The sequence below is a fragment of the Peromyscus californicus genome, unplaced genomic scaffold, assembly GCF_007827085.1.
Source record: "Peromyscus californicus insignis strain IS unplaced genomic scaffold, ASM782708v3 Scaffold_4__1_contigs__length_199733344, whole genome shotgun sequence".
Taxonomy (NCBI): Eukaryota; Metazoa; Chordata; class Mammalia; order Rodentia; family Cricetidae; genus Peromyscus; species Peromyscus californicus.
Window position 1 is genome coordinate 55,351,458 of NW_026294562.1, and position 12,446 is coordinate 55,363,903.

Genomic DNA, 12,446 nt, shown 5'->3' on the forward strand with positions numbered 1-12,446 from the left:
GACCTCATCGGGGTCATGGTCCAGTCCCTGAGGTGGTAGTATTAACATCCTCACACATCGATGGCATGGCACTTGGAACACATGGGTGCACACTGTGCAAGTCCCCCAGGAGCTCCTCAACCTGGAACAAGGACCAGTCTCCAAATTTATGGCAACTTTATTGTCAGGGTGTGCAGGAGTGGGGAGGAGAGGGGCTTTAGTCATGATAGAGGCGCAGAAGGCAGCCACGGAGGGTACCCATGTAGCGGTCCCAGAGGGCCTGGTGCCTGCAATGAGAGTAACAACTGTGAGAGCCGATGTCCATCCACACCATGCCTGCCACACTTCTGCAAATGCTTTCTATGCCTGAACCCACTGAGAGTTCCTACACACACACACACACACACACACACATAGTTTGTTTTTGGAGACAGAGTCTCGTTCTGTAGCCCAGGCTGGCCTGGAAAACAGTGGTAATCCTCATGCTCCAACTTCTCAAGTGCTGGGACTACAGACTTGAGCCATTACGCCTGACTTCCCTCTCCCCGCTCCCCACGCTGTACTGAGGATTGAACTGAGGGCCTTGCTCACCGTGGATAAGTATACCCTTACCAAGCTACACGCCTAGACTAATTTCCACAGTCTTATGATTCTTCTGGTTTTAGCCTCAGTTTACATTTGAGAAAGCTAAAGCACAGAAGGGTAAGTAACTTGCCTAAGGTCACAGAGAAGAGGTGGCACTTCCACCCACAGGGTAGTGCAATAGGAAACCCTGAGTCTACTGGAGGGGAGACAAGTTAGCCAGCCTGGGGCCTCTTACCGGAAGCCATCCAGGGAGTGGACAGACGCTGAATACTGGTTGAGGAAGAGTCGCACGTCACTCAGTGGCCAGTGGTCAGAGCGGCAGGGTTCCACAAACTGTAGGCCCGAGGAAACAAGTAACACCATCAGAACCGCTAAGAGACAGGACAGGCTGGGGACCAGGGGTGTGGGACAGGATTGCTCACCTTCTCCACAAGGTCCACAAATAGGTCTCTGACATCCTTATTGTGGGTCAGCTTGGCAGCCACATTCACCAGCCCCCGGGACAGATTCTGTGGGGCAGGGATCTTGGGAGTTCTATCTTCTGCCTCAGAAGCTGGAGGCTGAGGGAGGGCCGGGCCCCTCCCCAAATCTATCCACCTCCCTCAATCAATCAAGTCCCTTTTGTTATGAGCTTGGCCCCCTCATAGGCAGGTACACCGAGCAGCAGTGCCACCTGCTGGTCAGTTTTGGGCATGAGCAGAGTTGCCCAGCAGGGACAGAACACAGAAAGCCCCTGACACTGGGGGGGGGGGAGTCTGGGGAGGGCCACAGACCTTGAAGTTGGTTTCCATCTCAGAGAAGACACCCAGCTTTCCCCGGAGGGCAGTGCACACAAGGCTGTAGGAAGATAGGGTCACACCTATAGCCATCGAAGACCATTTTATACCCTGTCTCATGGATCCCCAAAGTCACCTCTTATGCAAGTCTAGAAGGTCCTTGTCAGCTACTAAAACCTTGAGCTCCTTCAAGTCTTGGAGAAACTCCTTGTCTAAGTCCACATCCATGTCATCCATCTGGGAGTCTGCGAAGACCATGAAAGAGTTGTGGGTAGTTGAGAGACCATCTTATGAGGTCCTGAACCTTCCTCACTACTACCTCACTGGGATCTCAGAGATGGAAGGTGGAATGATATGCCCTAGGCCACACAGCAGTGAGCCCTTGGCCTTCAGACAGAGTGCATGTGGAGTAAGTGGACCATAGGTAGCGGTGGCCTGGGGTTGAGGGCTGAAGAAGGATGCTGGGTACTATGGACGCTACAGGAAGAGCTGCTGGCAGGGAACCAGTCCCCAAGAAGGCAGGGAATGTTCAGGCACCTGGGTCAGTGGGGGCCTCACCGACGGCTCCAAGGGTCCAGTTCTGGATCATAAGCTCCGCACAGAAGGCAAAGTCACCAAAGCTCAGGTACTGCAGCTTTTTCTTTCCTGTTTCAAAGCGGTTGTTGGCAAAAAAGACGATGGCTGCATAATCTCTGCAGGCAGGGGACAGGGGCTCTCTCAGGACTAGAAATACCTCCTCATGGGCCTATAATCTCTGCAGGCAGGGGACAGGGGCTCTCTTAGGACTAGAAATACCTTCTCACAGGCCTATAATCTCTGCAGGCAGGGGACAGGGGCTCTCTTAGGACTAGAAATACCTTCTCACGGTGCCTATAAGGGTCTTGATCAGTAGGGGTTTTTTTTGGGGGGGGCGGGGGTTTCGAGACAGTGTTTTTCTGTGTAACAGCTCTGGCTGTCCTGGAACTTGCTTTATAGACCAGGCTGATCTTAAACTCAGAGATCTGCCTGCCTCTGCTTCCAGAGTGCTGGGGTTAAAAGTGCGCGCCACCACCAGCTGACTATTTAATAACTATTCTTTTTTTTTTTTGGTTTTTTTTTGAGACAGGGTTTCTCTATGTAGCTTTTTGCCTTTCCTGGATCTTGCTCTGTAGACCAGGCTGGCCTCGAACTCACAGATATCTGCCTGCCTCTGCCTCCTGAGTGCTGGGATTAAAGGTGTGCGCCACCACTGCCAGACTTTAATAACTATTCTTGAAGAAACTTTTTGTTGTTTTAAATCTCTCTTAGCAGGTAATCCTACCTGTAATCTTGGTTAAGCATTTTAGTCCTGGCCTGCTTCTGCTTTAACTCACCCTGTGACCAACCACAGAACATTTCTTCACCAAACTTCCATCTTTGAAAAGAGAAGGTTCAGCCAGTCTTCCCAAGGAAATGTGGCCTCTGGAAGGCCACACTACCATCACCGAGCATGCTTTACAAATGCCTTAATGCTGGCCAATTTGACGCAATTTACAGGTCATTAATAGTTTAATCCTTTCTCCAGAATAGTCAGAAGGTAAAAGACTTAGGATGGGAGGGTGTGCCAGTCGAAGGGCGGAGAAAACTGTGCGGTCAGGGAGATTGCTGGCCCCTCACCTGGCTAGGCGGTCGGAGAGGAGGAAATGTTGCTGGATGTTATCCACCAGGGAGCCCCGCATCTCTTCCACCACCTTGAAGACTCGCTTAAAATTGTCAAACTGTAGAGCAGTTAAGGAGGAAGAAGACTGGTTGGAGGTGCTTGTGCATGAACTGGTATGGGACCACTCCCTCTCCTGTTCACGTATCCAGTTGGCAGGTACTGATTTCCCACTAGTTATTCCTTCAACACATGACTTGGGTTTTTGTTTGTTTGTCTGTTTTGAGACAAGGTCTCACTGTGTAACTCTGGCTGTCCTGGATCTCACTACTTAGACCAGGCTGGCCTCAAACTCACAGAGATCCACCTGCTTCTGCCTCTCTAGTGCTGGGACTAAAGGTGTGCGCCACCACACCCAGCATGACTAGGTATTCAACAAATGTTTGCCAGCTTTGGGCATTTTTTCGTTAAGAGAAAGTTAATTCCCTGCTCCTGTGCTTAGTTCAATTTAGTATCACGATCTCTGGTTCCTCAAGAGCCTGACTGAGAATGGATTCTCCTGAGTAACTTGAAATGAGGCTGCACATGCAGAGGTTATGAGACACAAAGGAAAAGTATCCAGGGCCTATAAAGGTTGCAGCAAGACACAGTCATACTTACAGCCATACACCCTGGGACTTCTCCCTCGGAGAAAAGGCTCATGGATGCTACCAAAAAGGCACATGGATAAGGTAGCACCTAGCTCCCTGCTGTGGATTTCAAGGGGTAGACATAACCCAAGCACAGTACCTTCCAGGTAGGAGCACCATGAACAAGAACAAGCTTGGGGCTCAAGAAATGTAAGGCTAGAGAGGTCTGCAGGGACCCACCCAGAGTCTGAAGGTCAAGGACAGTGCGAGTCAATGAAAATCTATAAACAAAGGAAAGCCAGTCAGAACTGGGCCTATTAAAGGTCACTCTGGCCAGATGGGAGTAGGAGGAAGACTACATATGAAGAAGCTGCTTCCACAATCACAGGCTGGAAGTGGAGCCAGGGCACTGAGAGCTGGGGTAGTGAGCAGAGTGGGTGGGTTAGGTGGGATATGCTATATATGTGGAACCCACCTGCCTCCGGCAGCTCTTGAGAGTAATTCCTGTTTTGGTGCTGATGTCATCCAGGTCTTTCTTGGTACCTTTGGACAGCTTCTTGCCCAAGACCTCCCGAACAAAGGCCTCGTCAAAAGTGTAGTACCTTGTGGAGGCATAGGACATTACTGATGATCCATTAAGGAAGGGGAAGGGAGTCTGGGGTTGGTTCCTTCTGTTCCCAACTTTCTGATTTCCTGGGTACGTCCTATCCTCCCTGAGCCTCAGTTTCAGTCTGCAACATGGGTATAAGCCAAATTGATTGACATTCCCGTCATCCCCCAGGTGAGCACCTCTCGATGAGGAGCGCCTGCCGGGAGGGAGGGATCTGGAAGATGAGCTGGTGCAGCAGCTTCGGCGGCGCGTGCAGCAGACGCTCGAGCATGTGAAAGGTGCGGTAGTGGTCCATGGTGTCGCTCTGCAGCACTCCTGCGGTGGCGCCTGTCTGCTCCAGGATTCCGGAGCGCACTCGCAGGGCCACCGCATCGTTCACTAGGGAGACGGCACTACCATAAGGTCCCATCCTGCTGAACCCAGAGACCCTCCAGGGGTTCCAGCTCCAATCCTTCTCCATCCCTGACTCCCACAGACGGTCCACTTCCCTAAGTGAAGCCTAAGTCCTGGCCACGCCCCCTCTCTCACCCCAAACAACTGCTTCCCGGGAGGGCGCTACACAGACCTGAGTAACCATCCAGCCAGAGGCGATACACATCTTCATCTATAAGCGTCGTGTTCCCCACGAAAATGTCTAGTTCGCTGGTCATGGCGAAGCCCAGGCCGGGTGCGCCCCGAGCTGGAGCTAGCACGGCCGGGGGCCGGGCAAGCCGCCGCAGAGCCACTTCCGGGAGTGCGGAGATTTCGCTCCGGGCACCCGGAGCCAGCGAAGGACCACTTCCGGGACGAAGGGGTAGGAAGCGGTAGCTCTGTCTTCATTTGTCACCCCTGCTAGAGGTTGTCTGGAAGACCTCCGGATAGCCTTCTTGCAATCTCCCCTGTCTTGCAGATTCTCCCATTTCTTCCTTCTGTCTCTCCTACCTTCTCAGCTCTCTCAAGTCTCCCAATTGTGACTGTATGCTAAGTTAGAATGTTTCCGAGGCTTTATTCTAAATTGCTGTGTGTGTAGTTCATCAGACAGATGAACATCTTTCTTGTTCCCGCCATGTATTTTATTTTTATTATTTTGAAGTATGCGGGGTGAGGGTATGTGCATGTGTGTACAGGTGCCCTCGGAGACCAGATGTATCAGATCGCCTGGAGCTGGAATTACAGGCAACTGTGAGTCGCCAGTGTGGGTGCTGGGAACTGAACTCAGCTCCTCTTCAAGAACCGTACTTGCTCATAGCCACTGAGCCATCTCTCCAGCCCCCACTATGGTTTTTCACCGCATACTACACCCCCACACAAGCTGTGATTTCTCTTAAAGTCTTTCAGCGCTCTGCCTGGCAGTAGGCATCTGTAGGACCATCTATCTGGGAAGGCTTTCCCCTGTCTTCTTTGTCTTCTCATAAAGCAGCTCTGACACAGGCGCCACCAAGCCTGACAGCCCAAGTTTGATCTCCAGGACCCATACTGTGTCCTGCAAGCTGCTGACCTCCTCACATGCACTGTTGCACATACACATAAATATAGTTTACTTTTTTAATTACTAAAAAAAAAAATAGCCTTTAATCCCAGCACTCGGGATTAAAGAGACAGAGGCAGGTGGATCTCTTGAGTTCGAGGCCAGCCTGGTTGGTCTACAAAGTGAGTTCCAGGACACCCAGGGCTGTTACACAGAGAAACCCTGTTTACCTGGTATTTAAGAGTCAGCCCTGAAGCCGGGTGGTGGTGGCATATCTCTGTGAATTCATAGTGAGGCAGGTGGATCTCTGTGAGTTCATGGCCAGCCTGATCTACAGAGCGAGTTTTGTGACAGCCAGTGATACACACAGAGAAATCCTGTCTCAGGGGAAAAAGAAAATCCTTCAGCCCTGACAGCAATGGGGTGGCACCTCTAATTCCAGCACTCGGGAGGCAGAGGCAGGTGGATCTCTGAGTTTAAGGCCAGCCTGGTCTACAGAGTGAGTTCGAGGACAGTTAGGGCTACACAGAGAAATCCTGTCTCAAAAAAAAAAAAAAAAAAAAAGCCGGGCGGTGGTGGCGCACGCCTTTAATCCCAGCACTCGGGAGGCAGAGCCAGGCGGATCTCTGTGAGTTCGAGGCCAGCCTGGGCTACCAAGTGAGTCCCAGGAAAGGCGCAAAGCTACACAGAGAAACCCTGTCTCGAAAAACCAAAAAAAAAAAAAATAAATAAATAAAATTAAAAAGCTCTTTACAGGTCAGTTTAACTCAGCCCTAGAAGCCTAGAACCTAGAAGGCAGGAAGTCCTGGACATCCTGGTTAATGAGGCCAGGTCTCTCACTCCACCTTTGCCCCCTAGAAACAGCATATTCTAGGGTCTCTAGGGAGATCTCTCTCACCCCCAATCAGCATCCACCCAGTTCTCATACTAGAGACCTGGGCAGTCTCCCAAATTCCTCTCTTGAAGTGTTCACAGCTGTCGATGTGCCTGCTGGTGCCTCTAGTGTCTGCTTCTTCTCCGCCCACTGCTCCGCCGCCTCCTCCTCTGTGCAGCTCCCTTTGTTAATTGATACAGTGTTATTAATCTTGTGCACACACCCTGCGGCCAGAATCTACCCCACACAGCACAGTTGAAGGCTTCTTTTGGAGGTGGGAGGGACAAAGTCTCCTACAGCTCAGACTCGTCTTGAACTTGCTAGGGGAGGATGGCCTTGAATTTCTGACGCTCCTGCCTCCCCCTCTTCCTAGTGCCGAGATTACTGGCATATGCCAACACAACTGGCTCCTTTTAACAGTCTTTTAAAAAATGTATATTTTCCTACTTGTGGTAGCTCATGCTTGTAATTCCTACACAGAGGCCAGAGAATCTCTGAGCTGCAGGCCAGCCTGATCTACGCAGACACTTTCAGGCCACCCAGGATTCCATATTGAGACCCTGTGTCAAACAAAACAAAACACTTAAAAATATTATTTCCTTGTTTCAAATTTTTACTGGCCTTTGGAAACCCTGCAGTCCAGCATTGCAAGCCCTTAGGAATTTGGCTTCTAGCGAGGGAGGGTGGATGGGGGGATGGGGGGACTTGGGGGGGGATGGGGACACACACACACACACACACACACACACACACACACGGGCCTTTAATCCCAGCACTTGAGAGGCAGGTAGAGCTCTGTAAATTCAAGGCCTGTCTGGTCTACAGAGCAAATTCTAGGACAGCCAAGGCTACAGAGAGAAACCCTGTCTCAAAAAAAAAAAAAAAAAAAAAAAAAAAAAAAAAAAAAAAACAACAACAACAAAAACAAAAAGAAAGAAAAAGAATTTGGCTTCTACCCACCCTTGAAGCTCGGCTAGTCTAAACTGTCCTCAATCTTCCAACTTCAAGCACTGGGATTACAGGACGGAAGACATCAATATACCCAGCTCTTCAAAGCCTCCTCATCCCACCACTTTCCATTTACCTACACTTACCAGAATTTCAAAACCATCCTCATTTATTCCTAATGTAGCTGGACTCTTGGGGGCATCCATGTCTTTTACCACACTTCCTGATTTCTCTCCTATCCCTTTTCTCTATTGGCAGTCTTTTATCTTGTTTTGTTTTTAAGACAAGGTCTCTACATAGCCCTATCTGTCCTGGAACTCTCCATGCAGTCTCATGCATCTTTTAGGGCCCCTCAGATATTTCCTCTTTGGGAACTACTTTGGGGGTTCCAGAGACTACTTCTGCATCATATCCTTCTTTTATGGTGCAAGAATGAACTAGAGCCTTGCACTTGCTAGGCAAGTGCATTCATTGAGCCATATGCTCAGTGTGAACTTGGATGCCCTCTCTCTTTCCAAAAGGTTTTCTTTATTTCAAATTGTATGTGTGTGTGCACATGGAGGCTAGAAGACGTGGCAGATGTCCTGGGGTTACAAGTGACTGTGAGCCTCCGGAGAGGAGTGAAGGCTGGGTTCTTAGCTCAGGTCCTTTCCAGGAGCAGCACTACTAAGCGACCTCTCCAGCCCTCCCCCCCCCCCCTGCCCCCAGCTCTTTTCCTTTTTCCTTCTTTTGCCAGATTTTGACCTTTTGGGTCAAGATCAGGATTCTGGTCAAATTTCTTTCTTTCTGGGTTTTTTTTTTTTTTTTTTGGTTTTTCGAGACAGGGTTTCTCTGTGTAGCTTTGCACCTTTCCTGGAGCTCACTCTGTAGCCCAGGCTGGCCTTGAACTCACAGAGATCCGCCTGTCTCTGCCTCCGAGTGCTGGGATTAAAGGCGTGCGCCACCAACCGCCCGGCCAAATTTATTTCTATACAGGTATTTCACACAACAAAATTTTATTAAACAAACAAATCCTTTGGATGGCCCATGCTGCAGGCAGGAAACGTTCCCTGGGAAGGAGGGGTGGTTGATAACGAGCCAGGACCTTTGGTCTCTGGATTCGCAGTAGCTGGAAGTGATGCTTGAGAGTTCTGGCAAAGGAGGAAGAGCCTGGGAAGCCATCTGTTTAGGTTCTGTCGCCGGGTGGGCAGGAGTCAAAGGCAGACTCCTGAATATCGGTTCTCAAAAAGTGCTTGAGGAGATTTGGGACATGGAGTCCCGCAACGTCGTCAAGTCCTGCCGAGATGACCATAGAAGGAGAGGACAGAGAAGGTCCCTACTGTTAGAGGGTCGTGACACCTAGGTCTGGAGTGGGCCAGCGAAGAGGCGCTACAGGCTTAGGCTCCGCCCCTTCCCGGGAGACTTTCCGGATTGGCTGTCCGTCTTCAACATCGAGAGGCCCCGCCCCGGCGCGCGCCCTGCCTCGTGCCCACCCCGGGGTGGCTGCTGCATCCTACGCTGTCTCTTCCACAGCTTGCCTTCCTCCGAGCCAGAGCCCGGGCCGGAGCCTGAGCGGCAACCGGCCCGAGGAGGGGCTCCAGAGCCTCGGCGGCGGGCGGGCGATGCTGCAGCTGCCTGATCAGCCATGGAGGCCGAAGCAGGCGGCCTGGAGGAGCTGACGGACGAGGAGATGGCGGCGCTGGGTAAGGAGGAGCTGGTGCGGCGCCTGCGGCGGGAGGAGGCGGCGCGCCTGGCAGCGCTGGTGCAGCGCGGCCGCCTGATGCAGGAGGTGAATCGGCAGCTGCAGGGTCACCTGGGCGAGATCCGTGAGCTCAAGCAGCTTAACCGGCGCCTGCAGGCGGAGAACCGGGAGCTGCGCGATCTCTGCTGCTTCCTGGACTCGGAGCGCCAGCGGGGACGGCGTGCAGCGCGCCAGTGGCAGCTCTTCGGGACCCAAGCATCCCGGGCGGTGCGCGAGGACCTGGGTGGCTGTTGGCAGAAGCTAGCCGAGCTGGAAGGCCGCCAGGAGGAGCTGCTGCGGGAAAACCTGGCGCTTAAGGAGCTTTGCCTGGCACTGGGCGAAGAGTGGGGCCCCCGCGGTGGCCCTGGCGGCGCAGTGGGCTCAGGCGCCGGGCCCACACCCGAGCTCGCCCTGCCCCCGTGCGGACCCCGTGACTTAGGCGATGGAAGTTCCAGCACTGGCAGTGTGGGCAGCCCAGATCAGTTGCCTCTAGCCTGCTCCCCCGATGACTGAGGGCGCCGCATTTTCCACGCCAACGCCTGCCCGAGTCGCTCCGTGAGCGCGGAGACTGCTGTGGACCTCTAGACCTGGTCGCTGCTTCAGCTGAGCACCAGGGCCCTGGCATGGACTGAAAAAGCCCTGGTACTGAGGAAGGCCCCTTGCTCTTGCTGGCAGAGCAGTAGGGGAATGGAGGCTGAAGTGGAGGGACTTGCTGGGTGGTTGGGTGGGGACTAATAAACTGGGAAGGAAGCAGAGCCCGAAGCCTGGCCAGCCTGTGTCTGGAACTCGCCGGGGTTGGGAAGAGGGCGGAAACCCAAAGACGCGGTGCAGTTCCCATCCGGAGGGACTGCAGAACTAAGGGCTGACTCCTCATTACCTGGAGTTTGGGGTGGGATTTAGGGCAGTGGTAGACCACTAACTCCCCCGATGGGCGCCGAGACGGGCCGAAATCCGGCCCCTGAAGTGGCTCCAGCTCCCTTCCAGGCTCCTTCCTGTCCAAAACAATGGGGCAGGAAGCAGGTGTTGGGGGCCTAAAGCCCACTGGCTGCCTGTTCGGAAGGTGGAATGGTATAACACGGTCTCTCCCCGCCCCCAGTCCTTAAGACAGGAACAGTTTAGGTCCCCAAGGGGAAAAACTGATAATCTTGTTTGCTTGCACTCCGGAACATTCTCAGTCTTTCAGCACAGGAGATGAGGCAGAGCCCCATTCTTCAGATGAGAATATCGAAGTCCAAAAATATATGGTAGTTTCTTCAAGGTCACAGCTGAGACTGGACCCTAGAGCTCCTGTTCCAAACGGTCTCCTTTAGTCTCTGTCTCCAACATGACAATTCAGACTAGAGCTTCAAGCCTTTTATTCCATTTTGGAAGGTTTGTATAAAAATAGTCTCTTTAGGAAAATAAATAGCAGCTGCCCTTGATGTGGAGGCTTGGATACCCTGGAACTAAAGGCTTCTCAAAGCTAGGGAGTGCAGCTCAGCTCATCACAGAAGCCACTGGTGCCTCCTGAGTTGTGCCCTTCAGGAGGAGCCTGCAGGATGCCCTGGTGCTGCTGGCAGTGGAACTGTGTAAGTTAGTGTTCTAGGCTAGTGGAAGGGCACCTTCTGTCTGGGTCACACGAAGAAAGTGACATAGTGTGAAAGTGGTCCACTGGGGATCTGCCGTCTGGACTGCCAGGATTTCTCTGGCCAAAAGGGGACATATTTTGTCTCTAATTTTGTGCAAATTATGATAGGCCAGCTCTAGAGAAACAGTGAGCAGCTTTGGGGACCCCCAAGCTGGCTCTACATCAAAGCATAATATGTTCTAATCTGAAGAGACAGAGGACCTGCTGGTTTGGGGCATGGATGTGGTCCAGGCCTGCTGGATCAGTGGGAGAAAGGAGGTGGCTAGGGGGAGCCCCAGCAAGGGGTGTGGCTGGGTGCCTCACAAAGCCAGGAGTGTGGGAGAACCCAGGGGGTCGGAGGAGGGGTCACCGCTGCTGCTGCTGCTCTTTCGATGAGCTGAGGAGCAAGGTTCTGGTGTGCTAGGATAGGTGAAAACCAGACTGGGCGTGAAGGGGGTCAGAGAGGGTGTGGTCATGAGCGTGGGGGTATGCAGTGCTTCCGGTTCAAGTACAGGCCCTGGAGAAAGGGAGATACAAGGTACCGGGCGGCAGGGGGCTGGTGGGCTGCCGGCGCCGCTGGTGCTGCCCGTACCACCTGTGTCCTTATCTCCTTCTGGGATTTTGCAGATGGGGCGGTGGGCTTCCAGCACCAGCTCAAGGCGCTCCTTCTGCTTCTGCAGCTCTTCAATCTCTCGCTGCAGGCCGGATTTCTCATCCTCCAATTTGTCGGTCTCCTTTAGAGGATTAGGAGAAATTTAGGAGGGCTAAAGATCTCCAAGCCTCAGGCTGGAGTGTGGGGGTTGTGCCTGGAGTCCCCACCAAGTCTGGACTGCAACTCCCATGAGACCCTGGGAGAAAATGGGCATGACTCCATCAGGCCCAGGGCATCATAGGAGAATTGCCTACCAACATCTCTGCTTTGAGGCCCACGGCAAATAATTTTTTTCTTTTCTTTCTTTCTTTTTTTTTTTTTTTGAGACAGGGTTTTTCTGTGTAACAGCCCTGGCTGTTCTGGAACTCGCTGTGTAGACCAGGCTGGCCTCGAACTCACAAAGATTCGCCTGCCTCTGCCCCTTGAGTGCTGGGATTAAAAGCATGCGCCATCATCTACCGGCGGCGGCAAATAATTTTTAATCCACGTTTCCTTATCCTTTTCCCAGGACTTCCCTTTGAACAGGGAGGAGGGTGGGGTGTGGAGGAGTTTCTCGTGCTCCCGGGAACCAAGGCCCCTGTTAGGCCCCGTGGGCCCAGGGCCCGGGAACCCTCAGTGCCAGCCGATGCTCACCGCCTGCAGGAAGTCTGTCAGTTCCTTTCTCCGGTTTCTGCACTTAGCCGCAGCTAACTTGTTTCTTTCGCGCCTCACCCTGCGACGCTCTTCCTCCTCTGGGCTGATCTAGGTTGGGAGAGAAAAAGGGGGATAGTGAGGCTGACCCTGGACCACCAGCTGCCCTGAGCCGGTCATCCACCTGGGGGCCTTTCCGTCAGCCTGTAGTTTAGGTACCACCGTAACACAACTGCTTCTCTGTACCAGGCGCTCCTCGCCTGATTGGTAAAATTTCCAGCTCGCACCTAGCTTTACTGCTGGTTTCTTTCCTGTGGTGCTTTACCCGCTCCATAAACTTTGACCTTCCTTCTGTCCTTCCTCGGCTTAGGACTC

The 12,446-nt window shown here is 52.7% G+C and overlaps 4 protein-coding genes across 5 annotated transcripts in view; 1 reads left to right on the forward strand and 3 right to left on the reverse strand.

Moving 5' to 3' along the window:
• Positions 1-139: 139 nt before the first annotated feature.
• Fibp (FGF1 intracellular binding protein) lies at positions 140-4,930 on the reverse strand. Of its 2 annotated transcripts, none has more exons than XM_052712909.1 (10): positions 4,760-4,930; positions 4,374-4,572; positions 4,060-4,186; positions 2,976-3,076; positions 1,878-2,032; positions 1,477-1,585; positions 1,338-1,401; positions 987-1,073; positions 800-897; positions 140-266 (listed from the first exon to the last, which is right to left on the reverse strand). In XM_052712909.1, exons 1-10 carry the CDS (start codon positions 4,842-4,844, stop codon positions 197-199), a joined length of 1,095 nt encoding a protein of 364 aa, XP_052568869.1. In that variant the 5' UTR covers positions 4,845-4,930; the 3' UTR covers positions 140-196. The 2 variants fall into 2 exon arrangements, with proteins under 2 accessions (XP_052568869.1, XP_052568870.1); XM_052712910.1 differs by having other exon boundaries at positions 1,899-2,032; positions 4,760-4,929.
• Positions 4,931-8,899: 3,969 nt separating this feature from the next.
• Positions 8,900-9,938, forward strand: Ccdc85b (coiled-coil domain containing 85B). Its single transcript, XM_052712919.1, has one exon. The coding sequence runs from the start codon at positions 9,088-9,090 to the stop codon at positions 9,694-9,696; it is 609 nt and encodes a 202-aa protein (XP_052568879.1). The 5' UTR covers positions 8,900-9,087; the 3' UTR covers positions 9,697-9,938.
• Positions 9,939-10,063: 125 nt separating this feature from the next.
• On the reverse strand, positions 10,064-11,538 carry Fosl1 (FOS like 1, AP-1 transcription factor subunit; the record flags this gene model as incomplete). Its single annotated transcript, XM_052712921.1, has 1 exon — positions 10,064-11,538. A coding segment is annotated over one exon (429 nt), but the record flags the coding sequence as incomplete, so codon positions are not given.
• LOC128094509 (fos-related antigen 1-like) overlaps positions 11,427-12,446 on the reverse strand; it is an 8,127-nt gene continuing 7,107 nt past the window's right edge. The window contains exon 3 of the mRNA XM_052712920.1: positions 11,427-12,177. Coding sequence (XP_052568880.1) covers positions 12,118-12,177 — 60 coding nt within the window. The 3' untranslated portion in view covers positions 11,427-12,117. The remainder of the gene's footprint in view (positions 12,178-12,446) is intronic.

Bases quoted from the DNA above. Each gene is read 5' to 3' on its own strand.
- Fibp (XM_052712909.1), bottom strand. From the start codon at position 4,844: ATGACCAGCGAACTAGACATTTTCGTGGGGAACACGACGCTTATAGAT. The intron at 4,187-4,373 runs GTGCTCACCTGG...TGCCTCCACAAG, and splicing joins CAGGCGCTCCTCATCGAGAG to GTACTACACTTTTGACGAGG. The intron at 1,402-1,476 runs GTGACTTTGGGG...ATCTTCCTACAG, and splicing joins CTTCTAGACTTGCATAAGAG to CCTTGTGTGCACTGCCCTCC.
- Ccdc85b (XM_052712919.1), top strand. From the start codon at position 9,088: ATGGAGGCCGAAGCAGGCGGCCTGGAGGAGCTGACGGACGAGGAGATG.